This window comes from Cervus canadensis, chromosome 11 (genome assembly GCF_019320065.1).
Source record: "Cervus canadensis isolate Bull #8, Minnesota chromosome 11, ASM1932006v1, whole genome shotgun sequence".
Lineage (NCBI taxonomy): Eukaryota > Metazoa > Chordata > Mammalia > Artiodactyla > Cervidae > Cervus > Cervus canadensis.
In genome coordinates this window covers 31,933,810-31,951,719 of record NC_057396.1, presented here as the reverse complement: position 1 = coordinate 31,951,719, position 17,910 = coordinate 31,933,810, and the positions used below count along the sequence as shown (strand labels likewise).

Sequence of the window (17,910 nt, the reverse complement as noted above, 5' to 3'; positions counted from 1 at the left end):
AACATCTGCAGGGCTGTCATCATGTGGGAGAGGGATGACGTTCATTCTGAGTGGCTCTGGAAGGCAGAACTTGTAGCAGTGGTTAGAATTTATGAGGATATACCAAGTTCAGCTCAAGGTCGATTTTTTTTTTTTTTTAATGGAGTTGTCTTGAAGGTGACATTGAGTTCCCTCTCCTTGGAGGACATAAGAAATTTGGCTAGTCCTTCTCGGGGATGGAGTAGAGGGGAGCTACACATGGACTATGTCCCTCTGACCAACCACAACCAGCTTCAGCGATGCCCACATCAACGGGCAGGCGTGTCCCAGGACCAAGCAGCTGTGGTTACCGTGGTCACTGGAGGAAGCCCGGGCCTGACACATGAGCAGCCTGACTGTCGCCCTGGCTGGATCCCTCCTCTCACCTGACCAGAGCCTTGACTGTGGACCGGACCACACTGGACAGCAAGAACAGTGGCGTGACCAGGATGTGGAAGAGCGAGAGGGAGGCGAAGGCCACCGAGGGGGAGAAGTCGGCCTCTCTGAAGAAGCTGACGTGGCCCACGAAGGTCTGTGGACAGAGGCACAAATGAGATGGGAGAGAGCGTGACTCAGGGCACCGGCCCCTCCCACACGGGCAGCCCTCAGTCCCCGGGGAAGGAAACCAGAAGGGGGAGCAAGGGACCCAGGGGAGCTTCTGGTTGGAGATGCTGTCATCCTCAGAGTCATCCATGGAACCACCCCTCCTGGCCCTGCCTCCTTCATTCTAGGAACACCAGGAGTCCTCAGGTTAGGTCAGCTCTGCCCACTCTCAGACAACAGTCCTCAGCCAGAAAATGCAAACATGCTAATTACAAAACCATCTTCTCAGCTGTGCCCCCCTCCCCCCCCAGCCTCTGGCTACCTGGCTTGGCTCAGTACCTCTGTTACCCAGAGTTCCCCAGGAGCCAGGCCGGGAACCAGCCCAATAAATCATGTTGAAAGTGAATTCCCAAGCGTGACTGACAGGCTGTGAACTTGACACAGTTCAGGGACTCCGGCCCCGGGGGAAAGAAATGCATCTTTTTAAAGAACTGCAGCGGTCACAGAAGCCAAGGATGGGAGTCCTGAGGGAAGGGGCTGTGGGCGTGTGGCCTTTCTGGAGGGGCGTGCTGCTGGCCCCCACTGCTCAGCTCCCACACAGCTCTGGCCAAAATTGCTTTAGAAAACCACCACTGTGATATTTAATGACATGGAGAATTGTTCGTGTCATATTCTTAACTTTTAAAAAGGTTGCAAAACTGCGTGTGAGGCACAATCCTATTTTTGTAAAAATGCTGTATTCTGTGACTCAAGAAAAGACTGGAAAGAAACACACTGAAGTTGTTGCCAGTGGGATTATGGGTGATTTAAGTTCTCTTTGCCTTTTCCCTTCTGAATTTCCCAACATTTCTACAAAAATGTGTCTCACTTTTATAATGAAGAAGTTTGACGGCAATTTTTTAAAGAAAGTTTAATTGCTCTCAAGAGTAAGCATCAGGTCTTCCAGGCTGGGAGGCAGAGGTCTGGTCTGCCTGGAGTGGGGTGTGGAGAAGGGACCAGCTCCATATACAGACAGACTTGCCATCCATGACCCCATTCTCAGTGCCCCTGCTGAACCTAGCTTCTGAAGCCCCTCTGCAGAAAGGCCAAACCCTGGGAATCTCCCACTCCAGACATCCCCACTGCCCGCCCCCCCACAATGGGAGATGGAGAAAGGGTCCACTTACGATGAGGACAGCCGCAATGGGGATGGCCGTGTTCATGAAAACTGTGGAGGAAGCACAGAGGGAGTTTAGCAGGATGAAGAAGACAGCAGGAGGTGAAGCTTCCCAGGTTGGACTGGAGGCAGGGCAGCCTCTGGGGTCCTTACCCAGACTGCAGGGTGGAGCTAGGGCCTGGGAGGGGCAGAAATCTTAGCCCTACGGCACCTCCAGCTCCTTACCATGTGCCCTCAAGACGCTTATCCCCTGTCCTGGAGCCATCTAAGCCTCTAAAGAAAGGCTGAGATGCTCTTACTCTGCTCCATGTGGACCGTGTGAAGAAGGCCCTGCGAGAAAGTGGCAGGAGGAAGGATTGGAGAGTTGGCGGCCTGTGGTCAAACGTGAGGTCAGCAGCATGTTTCTGAGGGCACCAGGTTGCTTCTCCTTCCTCTGTCTCTGGTCGCTGAATCTGCCCAGACTGAGGCTTAGAGGATTCCCAGTGGCTCTTAGAACTTCCCTGGCAGCTCAGATGGTAAAGAATCTGCCTGCAGTGTGGGAGACCTGAGTACAATCCCTGGGTCAGGAAGATCCCCTGGAGGAGGAAATGGCAACCCACTCCAGTATTCTTGCTTGGAGAATCCCCATGGATAGAGGAGCCTGATGGGGTACCGTCCACGGGGCCGCAAAGTGTCGGACAACGAACACTTTCACTCTCTCAAGGCTCTTAGGAAGGATTTCAAACTCATTCACACTGAGGTATTAGTGACTGAGGACAGCTCGAAGCAGGGACTGCCTTAGCTCTAAGGCTGATAGTTCATGCCTAGGTGGGGCAGTCGGTTTCCTGCAACAGAGGCCCGGTCTTTGTTCTGTTTACAGTGCAGTCCTCAGACTCGTCACAGGGACCCCAAAGAGCAAAGAGATCTGGACTTAAAGTCAGAGCAGGGTGGAGTCCTCATTTTTTCTAACCTGTGTAATCCTGGGCTGATCGTTTACCTCCCTGGACCTCAGTTTCTATCCCCTGAGTTTTGTTAACTTGGACCTACTTGTTACCACACTCAGGCGCTCTCCAAGGTGAGAGCAGGTATGTAGGGAATGGGCTCCATGAAGCCTCAGTGCTACCTGAGTATTACAGCCCCCGGGCAGCTAGCTTAGCCCTGCTCCTCTGGCCCAATCTGTGAGATGCCCGAGGCAGCCCTGACCCCGGGCCCAAACTTCCGGAGAGCAGCCCTCCTGGAGTAAGAGATGCCCATTCTAGCTGCCACCTTTCCACCTCCTCCCCCTTCCTTCCTGGAGCCTCTTCCAGACCAGCCAGATGCTAATTGCATCTGGTTCTGCAATTAGCCAGATGAAAGCAGAAGGGGCCAGGAGCCAGAGGCCAAGGGCTCAGCCTTGCACATGGCCCCTGTTCAATGAATGGTGAAGTGTCTGACACTCTGAAGAATTCCAGATGTTCAACACCATTCCAAGAAGCTGACTGTCTACTTACTCCAAGAGTCTAGCACCAGCAAGAGAATCCATGATGTGTGTTGGAGATGTGGAACCCCAAGAGAGAGGAAGAACATGGTCCCTGCCCTCATGGGGCTCCCAGACTGAGGAAGGAGGTAAGGAACTATGCTCCCAGGAGGCACCTTATAGCTTGGGAGACAGGGAACATGCTCATGTGGGGCTCTCGAGCAAATAGGGAAGACACTGTTCCCATCTTTGGGGAATTCCTGATCTATGGGCCCTGCCATTGGAGGGCTCCCTGTCTCATGGAAAAGATATGGCTGGAGCCCTTGGGGCACTGCCCATCCCTCTGACCACAAGGCTTTTTGTCAACACTAGTATCATACATGACGGTGCTTTGACTGGTCTTCCTGGACAAAGGCTCCATGGTCTCCTGGTGCCCACCACAATGCCACAGCCCTCCCACATGGCCCTCTTACACTGCAGGGGGCAGGATATAAGCAGTATTGGTTTTCCCACAGCACAGGGAACCCAGATCTGGGACACAGAACACAGCATGGCCATCACTGGCTGGGAAGAGGGAGGGAGAGGAGGATGTCCATCAGGCCTGGGCCCTTGACCATCACCATAGAAAGTTAGAAAGACAGGTAGCCTCGCCCCTCCCCTACAGGCAGTTCCTCCACGGAGCTCCCTCAGGGCAGATGGCACCTTCTGTTCCTCTCCTGCCCATCCTGTCAACAAGAACTTGTGCACCCCACCCTGCCCCAGGCCACACATGCGGGGGCTCAACACCCAGCTAAAGAACAGGCCAGGAAGTTAGATTACAAACCGGTACAACTCACTCAGAAAGCAATCTGGTGCTTTGTAGCTAGAGCTGCACAGAAATTCGGACCTTCTGATCCTGTAATCTCTCTCTTAGGAATTTATCCTGAATAATCACTCAAGAGAAGCACAAAGCTCTCAGTAAGACAGTGTGAGCCGCAGCACTATCTGTCACAGCGAAACGAAAACTGCAACCACAGCAAAGAAGCACTGAAATGAAGTAAACTGGAAACATCTAACGGGAGCGGCTGTTTTAGTAAATGGGGGATGGCAACTACAGGCAGACTCTACAGTCAGGAAATGTGTGATCATTGACATTGTGTTCCGCTCCGCGTTTTCCTTGGTCGTGATTTTTTAATTTATATATTTTTTTCTGTTTCATTGTCCTCATTCTTGTAGCTGCCTGAACTCCTTTGAGGAATGAGACCAGCTATACATAAATCTGAAAAGGAGCATTCCAAAGCTGATGCAGCAACACGGATAACACGAGTGATATATAATTAACTTCTGTCCAGTTCTGGCTATTGTATGGAGACGCTAAAAATGAAAATGTTATCTTCTATTGTCCTCATTCTCTTTTGGAAGGATGGCCTTTTTACAGGGAACTCTAGGTCACTTTCAGGGGTGGAGGTTGGGTGAATAGACTCGCCAGCTGCTTGCATTTCAAAGGCCTCTCTGAAGATCAGGCCATTAGGACCTGGGGTGAACACAGCTGGAAGTGGGGGTGTCTGTGTCGGGGACTGGGAGGTGTTAGCCACAGGCATGCTACAAGGTCTGGCGTCTCTCTGCACTCAGCAGACCCCCCTGTGCTGGGATGAAGGTATGGTGGGGTGGGGTGGGAAGGGAGCTGGGCATCCCTTCAAGCTGTCATGGCTTGAAAACCTGAGGCCTTGCCTCCATTTCCCTGAACCACATAAGGGCCTATAGGAGGAGTGGGAAATAAGACCAAGAATAGATTTCTCTCCAACTTTGGCATGGGGTAGGCTGACTCACTTTGATGTGATCTAGGAAAAAATTTTAAAAAGAAAACCATGACAGTGCTCAAACCTTGAATGTTGGGGAGTAGGAAATACCGTTAAATAACACGATGTGAAAGCAGAAGATTACGAAATGAGGTGTGAGTGTGACGCTGTTATGGAAAAGTTTAGTTGCGTGTAGGCAGGCCTGAAAGGCCACCTTCAAAAGGGAAAGCCTTTCTGTAACAACGTAGAGTTAAGGATAGATATTGTTTTAATAACCCCCTCCTCCTTGACGAAATATTCATTCAGCAATTGAGGGTCTCCTCTGTTCCAGGCATTGCATTCCAGGCAACCAACACAACCCCTCACTACTGAGGGGTATAGTAGTGAACAACTGTGTCGCCCCTCAAACAAAACAAAATAGTACATCCACTGAAAACAAAGCAGGGCTCAGACAACCCGCTCCCTGCTGGCTTTGGTCGAGGAATGCTGCCTGGCCCGTGGGTGCCAGCCCCCACATGGTAATAACAGGAGCTTTTCATCTCCAAAGCATTGATAAATATTTCAGAAGCCACGCATCAGGGAGTCACAGTGAGCCATTTGTGCCTCTGGTTAAGTTCACCCCCTCCCCGCCAGGCCCAGGGGAGAAGCCGGCTCACAGTGAGGCAGGCCGCACCTGCAAGAGCACTATTCAGTCTGATAGTCAGTCTGAAGTCAAGAGAGGGAAGGAAAGCAGGTTCACGGCGTGTCTAGCGCTGGAGGTGGTGGAAATGAGGCGGGGGGCTCACAGCCAGCTGAGTCCTGCCTCCAGTCTGCCCCCACCCCCAACTCCCTGGCCACCCAGCGCCCCCGCCACTCCCCAGGCAGGCCAGGATACGCATCAGCAGTCCACTGCGGCTGCACCAGCTGGCAGGAGGAAGACCAGATGCTAAAGGAGTCCCAAGGAGCTGGAGAAGTCTGGAGGTCAGCTTGTCCCCAGACACGGGCTGTCCTCAGTCAGGGCCTCCACCCAGGGGGAAAGAGGGAGCTTAAGACTTGCCAAGAATAAGCAGGCCCTGGGTTTCCAGGAGGGGCAGGTGCTGGGTGCTCCGTGAATGGCAGAGCTGGGTTTGGCAGGGGTGGGGGGGTGGGGGGCTTGTTTTTTGCTTTTCAGGACACAGTATGAGGCCAGTCACATTTATCCAACGTGAACCACCTGAGTGTGGTTCCGACCCGTCTGGGAAGAGTGAAGGCCCCTGACCACAGAACACTGGAAAAGACGGCAAACCCATCCTTCCTTTGAGCTCCTTCAATGCCTCCCTGCCTCAGGAGGAAAGCCAACGCACAAGATGCAGCACTATCTGGCCCTGTGATCTCTGCTCACAGCAGTGTATCTGAGTCTTGAACACGCTCTCATCCCTTTCACTTCTCAGCCTTTGGGCCTGGAACATCTTCCCTTACTCGGCTGACATATGATTCTTTGGGCACCAGCAGTGGGTTTCACCTAGCACAAGCCGTCCTTGGCACCCACCACCCCTAAGACTAGGTTGGGCGCCATTCCGATGGATTCCCCTTTCTGCTCCTGTCACTCATGGCACAGCTGTACATCTGGCTTCCCTTCTACCCTGTGAGTAGCCTGCAGCAGGGACTGGTACTTCTGCTCACCACCTGGTGTCCTGCAGGCCCTGACACATAGTAGGTGCTCAGTAAATATCTATTAGAGATGGGAATGAAATAAAAGAGGCCAGGGCCAGGTGTGCACCATGAACGCAAACCCGGGGATTTAGAACTGACCACAGGCATGGCCCCTGTTCACATCATGGTCTCCCACAAGACACGGAGGGCAAAGGCCATGCAGCCTCCTCTCTAATGCCCAGGGCCTCAGTAGAGTCTGGCAAAGAGAGAAGGCTCTGGAATGAGTGCTGCACAAAGGACAGAAGGAACAGGCAGCATGTCGGCTGGGTGACGGTTAGGGCCTGGGACCCTCCTGTCACCTCTGCAGAGCTTGTCCTCCAGTTCATGGCTGGACTGGACACCTAGAGCTATGTGGGTACTGCAAGGAAACAAGGGTGGGACTGACTTCTAAGGGGAGTGAGCATGGTGCTCACGCCCGCTTTTCCTCACTTGGTCTTCTACTTACTAAAACCTGGCCTGTGCCAGGCGCAGCCAAACCTCCTCCTGCATGAAGCTTTATGGGCACTCCCCGCCCACGTGGGCTTCCTTCTTCTCTATTCTCTTCCATTTATTGGCTGAGGACCTCAGAGAGTCTTTTCACTTCCCTGAGCCTCAGTCTTTCCTGCTGTAAAATGGGACAACAGAGCTGTGAGGGTCAGTGCAGTCAGGCTCGCCGAGCAGCCAGTGCAGAGCAGGTCCTGTGGGTGAGAACTCCCGGCCACACTGTCTCGTGTGTGTGAGCTCTGACCTCTCAGCAGAGTATAAACTCCATGAGAAAAGGAGCACATCTTTCGGCCTCTTGAGTGCTTAGCACAGGGCAGGGCTCACTCAGTGCCATCTGAGTAACTCACATCTGTTCTTCTTCAAGAGGAAATACCCATTCTGGATTTTGATAGCAGGGAAACTGCACTGATTTACTTTTCACCCCCTTGTGCTGACCTGCCCTGCACCAGCTCAGGGCTCCACACACAGGAGATCTCAGTGATGCTGACATTGAGACCATCAGATAGAGTGTCAGAGGTAACCTTGTCTGCCTGACAGTCTGACTGCCTGGTGTATGATGACCAGACTGAACACCCAGCAGGCAGCACCACCGACGGGCCCCATCAGGAAACGTGACTCCAGGGCTCCGTTGCAGTGCCAGGACCCCATGGTTGGTGCCAGAGGCCAGAATGAAAGATGCCCCATTACCTCAAGCCTAATCACCTGGGTCCTAATTCCAGGTGACAGAGAGCAGAAGGCAGGAAGCCCAGGAGGACGTAAATGAAAACACACTCAAAGCCAGTAACTGCAGCCTGGCAGCGCCGCTAACCTGTCTCTCCCCATCCCGCCACCAACCAACAGCGAGAAACCCATCCCAGGAAGGGCGAACACCCAGCGAGCAGCACTTGGCTCTCCAAGCTCTCTCTCTCCAAGGGCTTTTCCTGTTCCCGCTCTGCCGTCTCCCACGGACCAGCCTGGGCTGCTCTGATTGTCTTTCTAGGTCACCAAGTATTGGACAGGGGAGGGGCCCTGGGCAGACTCCTGCATAGCTCCAGAGCCCCTGATCCTTCCAGAGTCATCTTAGCTCTGGACAACATGCAGCCTCCTTGCCCTAGGTCCTCCTGCCCCAAAGCCTTCACAAAGCCATGGCTTGTTGCCTAGGGGCCCATAGGACAAAGAGAATTTATTAGACAGGCTTCATTGGGCTAGCCTGGAAACCTAGGCATCTTATAACGCTGTTTACATAGGAAGCCATGTCCCAGCGGGTTGCAGTTCAGATCGCAGGAAATGAGCATACATTTCCTAGATGCAAAGGAGCTCCCACATGCCCCTGTCTATATGGTCCGAGGCTGCCTCTACCTTGCTGCCAGGAATCTTGGGGACTCGGTGCCCCCAGTTTCCTTACTGCTTCCCTTCTCTCTCTCCCATTGTAGCAACGGTGAGCCTGGCCCACTCCACCTTGCTACATTCTTGTTGGGAGGGAGAAGCCCTCCCCTACCTCAACAGCTGTTCCTCCCGATGGGGTGTCTGGAAGCCAAGTGTCTGTAACTCAAGGAGCTGAACACAGTGTGGGGTTACTGTTACCACGATCAGGCCCAGGGGTAGGCAGACTGACAGACAGGCTGAAGAAGGCCTGGGGTTGTGGACACTGGTTTCCCTGAGCTCCCCAGAGGCTCCTTCTCTATTTCTCCTGTTCTATCAAGTGCTCACAAGAGTCCCTTGGACTGCAAGGAGATCCAACCAGTCAATCCTAAAGGAAATCAGTCCTGAATATTCACTGGAAGGACTGATGCTGAAGCTGAAACTCCAATATTTTGGCCACCTGATTAGAAGAACTGACTTACTGGAAAAGACCCTGATGCTGAGAAAGATTGAAGGCAGGAGGAGAAGGGGATGCCAGAAGATGAGATGGTTGGATGGCATCACTGACTAGATGGACATGAGTTTGAGTAAGCTCCGGGAGTTGGTGATGGACAGGGAAGCCTGGCGTGCTGCAGTCCATGGGGTCACAGAGTTGAACATGACTGAGTAAATGAACTGATCAAGTGCTCAGTCCAGGAGGAGGCCACAAGGTCATGGAGAGGAACCTGGAGTGTCTCGGTGAGGAGTCCAGGAAGCCTGCCATGCTCATCACTCCATTCTGTGAAAATCAGCTCTTAGCAGGAATTTCTGCAGAAAGGTGCTATGACTGGTGCCATGATGGTGGATGGCCTGGTTGCTGCTGCACGGACCAGGATCCCATCTGTCCTGTGCTGTCTGGCCGGACACAAGGAGGTGCTCAGTGCAAGCCCTGCCCTGTGAGAACCTTTGGGTTGAATGCAGGCCACTTTGCCCCGCCAGACCCTCTGTCTAGGCGGTGGACTGCCAGGAACACACAGATGACCCGAATCCCTTTTCATCCCCCCTGGGCCTGTCTGGGAAACACAGTCAGTGCACCCTCCACTGCGGCCCACTGCTGGCACGCCCACACGTATGTCTCTTCCTGGCACACCAGAGGAACCAGCTTCAGCTGGCGGAGGGGGTGGTAGTGTCTATCTCTCCTAATTTCCTTTTTTGTTTCCCATTCCCATCAGAGCCCATTCTAGGTTGCTTCTCTTCCATTCAGAGACCACAGCCTGAAAACGGTGTTCCATTGTGTCCTAAGTTTTCTTCACCTCATTTAGGTTCTCAGCTCTGAGAGTCTCAGAGATTCTAGAGAATCTAGTCTGAGCTATGCTATTAACCTCTGAAGTGACCTCAGGGAGGTACTCACTCTGGGCCTCAATTTCCCATCTGTAAAATGGTTTTCCTAACTTGCAAAAACATTTCCCATTTACTTCTCCCTGCCACATTCTGTGTAATTTCCACAGATACATCTTTTTATTCACAAATCCCCTCTTCAAGTTATGTAAATTCCTTTAACTGGTACACTGGGTTCTTGCCCTTTTATTTTTTCTCTCTGGGGGCTTCCCCTCAGCCCTTCCTACCAAAATGGCTCTTAAACTGGGCAGATCAGGGACTCAGTATGGGGTCTTCTAGCTGCTAAATATCTACATCCTGATTATGTACTTGGGCAGTAACTGCAAAGGGATGAGTCCATGGGGCCACTAGACCAACTATGGAGGTAAACTTAGGCCAGGACTCCATCCACGGCGTGACCTCTATATGCTCACTTGGACCAGGGAGCCATCTGAATTCAAGAACTGAATTTCTAATTTTGAGAAGTTCTTTTGGCTTTCTTTTTGCTGTTTTGCTTGTGCCCTCCTTTAGCTCCTTAGTTATTTTAACACATATATTTTATTATCTCTTTCAAACTATTCTATCATCTCTAGGTATTGAAGAACTAATTCTAATTTTTGCATTTGCTGACTCTCTGATGGTGCATCTTTTCTAGTGGATTTTAATTTCTTTATTATTAGCTCATTATTTAACAGGAACGTTTGCCACTGGAGTCCTCTGTTCTCTGGAAAATGGTTTTAATATGTGTATCTTCTGGGACCATAAGAGTTCTATATGTTTTGGGTTTTTTTTCTCTATTTTCTGGATTTGGGCTTCCCAAACCACTTGGCTAATGTAAATTCAGTCCCTATACCTGTAAGTACCTCAAGGGTGAGCTTTTGTTCTTTAAAGAGAAAACTTCTCACTGCTATGGCCTCAGGGAGACAAAAGCTTCCTTAAAGCTCCCTTAGAGCAGTGGCAGCTCAGCCTGACTTATTGAAAAGAAGTCCTCACCTTTGGGAGAATTCAAAACTGCCGTCATTTATTCATTTATTGATGCCTCTCGATAACATATCAGCTTAGTAAGACATCAAAGACCACATCTGTCTTTCTCATCACTGTATCTTGAGGGCCAGCCCAGTGCCCTGAACCTGGCAGGCTCTCAATACAGCTGCTGGATCAATGGCTGAGATCACTGCTTTCTGGCAGCTCTGTTATCAGAGACAGTTTAATCATCCCTGGATGGGATGGTCCCAAAGTCTCCTGCTTCTGCACCCCTACTTCCTCCTCCAGCCCTGGCACCCTATCCTGGCATGTAGGCAGCAGCACACAGTGCTGGCTGGTTGGCAGAGGTGGGGGGTACTCACTGGAGATGGAGGTGCAGATGGCGAAGGCCCTGAGGCTGGTCATCTCCTTCTTGCGGGTCATCTCTACCCGTGTGCGGAAGATGTTCTCCCAGGCATACAGCTTGAGCAGCTTGATGCCACGGAGCATCTCGTTGGTCTGCTTCAGCCTCTCATTGGAGTACTCCTGCCAGAAGTCCCCAAGTCAGAGGAGGGTCTCCTTTGCCCCCATCCCACCCAAGAGGAAGGAGCTGAGTCAATGCCCTCGCCGTTTTACAGATGATGCCCAGCTTTTGTCCCCACAGGAATGTCCCTGCATTAACCCTATTTCACAAAGAAACTGAAGCCCGGACAGTTGACGTGACGTACTTAAGGTCAGTCACGGTGTGGATGTGTGAGGGGCTGTTGGTGGCACCCGGGCGAAGAGTGAGCAGACCCACTAACACGAGGGGAGACGAGCCGGGGAGGGCTGGGGAGGGGGGCACATGCGCGCTGTGGATACTTACCAGTGTGCTTCGCTGGGCCTGCGAGAGCTTGGTGGCCACGAAGTACTGGACAGGGGCCAGTACAATGATGACGGCCGCTCCAATTAAGGCACTGATCCCGAGGATGTAGTAAAGGAGAATCACACCCACGATGATCTGAGGGAGGGTCACGGAGATGAGTTCCCTTTGACCTGGGGGCTGCCCTGCCAGGTCGTGTTGACGTTGTTCAGTCGCTCAGTCATGTCCGACTCTCTGCGACCCCATGGACTGTAGCCCACCAATCTCCCCTGTCCATGGGATTTTCCAGGCAAGAATACTGGAGTGGGTTGCCATTTCCTTCTCTAGAGAATCTTCCCAACCCAGGGATGGAACCTGCATCTCCTACACTGACAGGCAGATTCTTTATCACTGAGTCACCAGGGAAGCCCCTGCCAGGGGGTATTAGCGAAGTCTGCACCCCACCCCTCAACCCCACTACCCTAAAGTGGGACATGCCTTGGTGTCCAGCCTTCCAAAGTTTCCTCGGAGAAAGAAGAGGAGGTGTGACAGTGTGATTCCAGAAGGAGGGATTAATATGATGCGTTCTCACATAAGCAGAGAGTTTCTGGACTGGCAACTAACTACATTTATCTGCAAGCCTGACTGAGGCATTCACTCTCTCCAGGTCTACTTTCCAGATGGAAGTCAGTCTCAGAGCCGAAGCTGCACAAAGAGTGATGGTACCTTTTGTTCAATTTGCTGCTTATCAAGGTTGATATTTCACTCTATTGGAAAAAAAGTGATATCTGAGAAAAGGGGTAAAAGAACTGTATCCAGGCCCGACAAAACCAGTCCAGGGTCTGAGAGTTTACTTTTTATTCTAATGTTCCTGGTGTCTTTAATTTTTAATGAATCTGGTAGGTATTCTCTAAAAAGAGAATTCATTCTGCTTCTAGCTTTATGTAAGTGACAGCCAGCTTCTGAATATTGATGAGAAGTGTAAATTACTCTTGCCAGCCCTCAAAGCCTCAAGATGACAATTTCACAGGTTGCCTTCAAAGGCAGACACTTCTAAATTCAGGGCTTATTCTAGAAGAACAGATGTGCTGTCTTCCTTAATTGAAAAAAAAATGGTTAGGTTGGCCCTGCACTGCCTGAGCCCTCGTCAGATTGGCACCAAGATCCTGCAGCATCTCAAGGACAGAGGAGTGGGTGGCTGACTCTGTAACATATATTAATTACAGAACGCCTCCTGCATTAGCGGGTTCTTAGGGGCTGGTAAACGACCCCGTCACCACCTGCCTCCCAGTGTTTAACTGGTGTTAAATGCTGGCACGGGTGGGCAGAGGAGCACATTAGGGAACATTCCAACTCTTGCCAGAACCCACTCCCATCATCATTCTGGAAAGTTATCCTTGGCATCCACACTTTTCATTAGCTGTCCTCATTTGGAGGCAATCAGGGTGTCGTTCAGCAGCTTGGGTAACGATGGATACCACAAGAGCTCTCAGAGCACTCCCAGAGCACTCCCAGGGCCCCAGCTGGGTGTAGGTATCTGTACCCACCACCACCTCCACGGCAGGCAGCTGCTGGGGCAGGAGCTGGGGACATGACCACTGCCGCCACCAGGCTCATCCTCACACTTCGCCGACCCCGTGTCATGCTTCCCAGACCCTCTGTCTGCTCTGCTCTTCTGCAGGGGTCTGAATGGACCATGTGGAAGAACACACCAGAAATCAGGGATTCAGAGTGCGCAAAGCAAGTGTGGGGAATAAAAAGACTGTTTTATCTCTTAGTCACAGGCCAGGAGAGCAATCTCGTGTAGTAGTGGGGCAATCACAGTCCAAGAGTCGGGAGCCCTGAGTTTGAATGCAGTCCCAGCACTTACTGGCTGTGGAGTCTTGAGTCTCAGCTTTTTCATTTTTAAGGTGGTGACTTTAATTGCCCACTTAGCAGAACTGTTGTGAAGATTGCATGCAAGCATGCTCAGTTGCTTCAGTCACATCCGACTCTTTGCAACCTTATGGATTGAAGCCCTCCAGGCTGCTCTGTCCATGGGATCCTCCAGACAAGAATTCTGCAGTGGGTTACCATGCCCTTCTCCAGAGTTGTGAAGATTAAATGAACACATATGATAAGCACGTATGTAGTGCCTGGCACATAGTTGGAGACAAGGTGGCTGATTCTCCTTATTAAAATAAACAAACAAGCCTCATGGGAACTCCGTCACTAGGGAACCACAGAAAGGATATACCTGGGTATGGTGTTGCTTCCAGCTTGCTGGGTCGCCCAGGGTCAGGCCCTTGCCCTCTCTGGGCTTCCAATGCTCATGGGATGAGGTGGTACAGAGGCCCCCACTATGGACAAGTTCCTTAACATAGTTGTCCATAAGCTTCAGGGGGCCCACAAAGCCCCTGAAATTGTAGGCAAAACGTGTGAATGCACGTTTGTTTTTCTCAGGAGAAGTTTCATTATGTTTTCAAAAGTAATGACCTGTATGGAAAAAGAATCTAAAAAAGAGTGGATATACGTGTATATATATATATACACCTGAAACTAACACAACACTGTACATCAACTATCCTCCATAAAAATTATATAAAAGAAGTATATGTAGATCAGTGACGGTGTAGAGCTGGGGGCAAGGATGAGGAGTGACTCATCCAGTGGGTATGGGTTTCTTTTTTGGGGTAATGAAAGTGTTCTAAAATTATGATGATGTTGCATAATTCTGTGAACATGCTAAAACCCACTGAACTGTGCACTTTAAATTGGTGAATTATAGCTCAATGAAAGTGTTATTTAAAAGGCCTTTGTGATAAAAAAAAAAGATTCCAATCAGGGAGAGCCTTTGGGGATGAAGGAATGGGGCTCCGAGCTCTTTTCAACACCATCAAAAGCCTCGTGTGCCCTGTGGATAACCAGGCTGCATATGGAATCCTGAGCCGGTTGAAGGGATTATATTAGTTCTGGTAGTAATACTGGGTCTTGAGGGCTGGTCAAAGCTCTAAGTGCAAAAGTACAGTCTTTGAGGAATTAAAAACAAAAAATCAAGGTCTTCCTTGGTGGTCTGGTGGCTAAGACAAATGCAGGGGGCCTGGGTTTTATCTCTGGTTTGGGAACTATAGCCCACAGGTTGCAACTAAGGGTTTGCATGCCACAATGAATATTGAAGATCCCGTGTGCTGCAACTAAAACCCAGTGCAGCCAAATGAATAAATAAATATCAGAAAATAAATTTTAAAAATCTAGAAAATCAAATGATACTTCATGATAAATAAGTATAGATAAGTGATCAGTGGGGGCTTCCTTGGTGGCTCAGCAGTAAAGACTCTGCCTGCAATGCAGGAGATTTGGGTTCAATCCCTGGGTTGGGAAGATCCCCTGGAGGAGGACATGGAAACCCACTCCAGTATTCTTGCCTGGAGAATTCCCATGGATAGTGAAGACTGCTGGGCTACAGTCCATAGGGTCATACAGAATCGGACATGACTAACGTGACTAAGCAGCAGCAGCAAGTAATCAGTGGAGGTAAAAATTCCTACCTAACTTTCCTCCCACTATGTTGTAAGGGTTAATTATACATGTGAGAGAGGCTGGACAGGCCAGGCACAGGGCAGGGGTTATTAGTTGTTAGTTAGTATTGTTAGCAATGGTCCATATGCAATAAAAACTATTATTAATAGTAACCAGGTTTGTAGCAGGTTTGGTGGACAAAATCTCCTGAAACGAGTTGTTCAAGGGAAACAAGTAAAATGATAAAAGATAAAATGGTAGATCTTAGCAGAGCAGAGGGGGCACAGGGGTCTGGGAGTGAGTAAGCGGGGGATAGCATATATGGCTGTTACCATAAAAAGGACCATCAGATTTTCTGCCCTACATCCAATCTTGTCTAGAAGGAAATGGCAACCCACTCCAGTATTCTTGCCTGGAGACTTCCATGGACAGAGGAGCCTGGTGGGATAGAGTCCATGGGGTCACAAAGAGTCAGACATGACCGAATGACTAACACACTTCTTCCAATCTTGTCTAGCTGCCTCCCTATACAAGCCTCTTCTATTTTCCTTAGTGTCTCTTAAATACAAACTTTGAGTTTCCCAGGTGGCTCAGTGATAAAGAATCCGCCTGCTAAGCCCGGAGACGTGGGTTCGATCCCGGGGTTAGGAAGATTCCCTGGAGAAGGAAATGGCAACCCATGCCAGCATTCTTGCCTGGGAAATCCCACGGACAGAGGAGCCTGGCGGGCTACAGTCCATGGGGTTGGAAAAGAGTTGGACACGAGTGAGCGACTAAACAACACTCTATGTCAGGCTCCCTGCTTGGTGCTTTGCTTACATTATCTAACTGAATCAGCAGAGCAACTCCAGAGAGTAGGAATCTTCCCCTTTTTCACAGATGAGGAAAACTAAGGTTCAGGATAGGTTAAGTATCTTGAACCCAGGGAGCCTGCAGACTTTCTGGGCATGGATCTGGGGTTTTGGCTTTTGACCTGAGCACCAGATTGAAGATTCACCCTCAGGCACAGGACAGGGGTCACAGACTCTGTGGAGGAAGAGCTCAGGATGGGAGAAGGAGCAGACGAGGCCAGGAGTCAGTAAACCATGCCAAGGATTCGCATTCTATTGTCGGAGAAGAACACGCCTCCTCCAGAGCCAATCTCAAAAGTTGTCTGGCTTTAGAAAATGCCATGTTTAGATTTCCAAAATCAAAACAGGCTTATTGGAGAATTTAGAAACGGATAAAGTAAAAATTTGTAGGGCTTCCCTGGTGTCTCAGTGATAAAGAACACACCTGCCAATGTAAGAGACATGAGTTCATCTCTATCTGGGAAGATCCCACGTGCCGTGGAGCAACTAAGCCTGTGCACCACAACTATGGAGCCTGTGCTCTAGAGCCCTGGGAGTTGCAACCACCAAACCCTCAGGCCACGACTACTGTAGCCCACAAGAGAAGCCAGCAGATGAGAAGCCGGTGCACTGCAATGAACAGTATCCCACTCACCGCAACTAGAGAAAAGCCCGCTCAGCAACGAAGACTCAGCACAGCCAAAAATAAATAAAGTTTTAAAAAGAATTCATTTCTTTAAAAAAATCACTTGTAAGCCCCCATGAGGCCCTTTAGTTCTTTTTTTCCTGTGTGGATCTGTGCAAATGCATACATATGTGTATTCCAATTTAGCAGGAAGCACACTGTGAATACTAAAACGCATCATGTTTTTAGATATATGTTTTGAATACTAAAAGCGCACTTAAAAACACATCATGTACACTTTTCAATGTAACAGCTTTTATGTGAAAGTGTTCTACACATGATTATTCTTCAGTTTTGTTTTGCTTTTTTTTTTTAAGGTTGGCTGCATTTTTAAAGTCTTAGTAACCATTGCCTTCTTTGATCATCAAGAGAGATGCCTAGACCCCTTGGAGAGTGTGAGGCAGTGTAGACACCCAGGATGTACCCCATGGAGATCCCGAGGAGGTGAAAGGTATAGGTAAACATGGAATGGAAGATGGCAGGCTCTTAGCCACTGTGCCTGCACCAGCAGATTCCAATTTTGTGTCTCCCAACTCCAGACAAAGCACACATCTCTTACCTGTACTGGCATGGCCCAGAGATTTGGGCACAAGAAGAAAAACCACATGAGCTGGTTGGTGTCGATGGCTACCAGGTTACAGATCTGCCCGGCTGTCATTTCCCCCATGGATAGGTTGGAGGTGGACAGGTGCATAATTTTATTGTAAATCTTGGTCTGGAAATGAGAGTAGAGTGTTTCACGGTTGTCATCATCAACCCCCTAATCACCACTCCAGATGCCGTGTGTCTCTAAAGTGCCGGGGGCTCTTCAGGAATCCCCCCCATGGAGCCCCAGAGCAGCCCTGTAAAGGGCACTGTGTGACTGTTCCAGTTTTATAAATGGAGCAGCTAAGGCTCAGAGAGGTAAAGGGCTTTGACCACAGTCCAAGCAAGTCAGAGAGGCAGCACTCCCACGAGGAATCTACACCAGCATGACAAGCTACTTCCCCAGCAAGCAGGACCTTTCCCTTGGAGACAGGACTTAATTGGCTTTTAAATCTTAAAAGCAGATTGCCATGCCCAGTTGTATTCTTGATTTACTGGAGGCCAGTGGAGAACATACTTAAGAGCCATAAAAATGATGAAAGGTGGCAGCCATCTGTTTTAATGTGGCTTCTCTAATGGGGAAAGGGGTTTGCTCTGGGGCTAAATCCTGTCTTAATTGAGCCTTGAAATAAATACAAGGGTTCAGCCTGGGAAGGTCTTACGTGAGACAATGCGTATGTTGATCAGCTCTAGTACTATCCCGAGTCCAGCCACCCCCAAGGACCTT

At 50.1% G+C, this 17,910-nt stretch overlaps 1 protein-coding gene across 4 annotated transcripts in view; it reads right to left on the bottom strand.

Moving 5' to 3' along the window:
• The window catches only part of ABCC8 (ATP binding cassette subfamily C member 8), a 78,429-nt gene that overhangs the window by 35,828 nt on the left and 24,691 nt on the right, over positions 1-17,910 (bottom strand). For all 4 annotated transcript variants that reach the window (XM_043482393.1, XM_043482395.1, XM_043482394.1 and 1 more), the window contains exons 8-12: positions 17,158-17,313; positions 11,610-11,744; positions 11,128-11,290; positions 1,728-1,768; positions 405-550 (exon numbers count right to left, since the gene is read on the bottom strand). In XM_043482393.1, the coding sequence (XP_043338328.1) occupies positions 405-550; positions 1,728-1,768; positions 11,128-11,290; positions 11,610-11,744; positions 17,158-17,313 (641 nt within the window). The remainder of the gene's footprint in view (positions 1-404; positions 551-1,727; positions 1,769-11,127; positions 11,291-11,609; positions 11,745-17,157; positions 17,314-17,910) is intronic.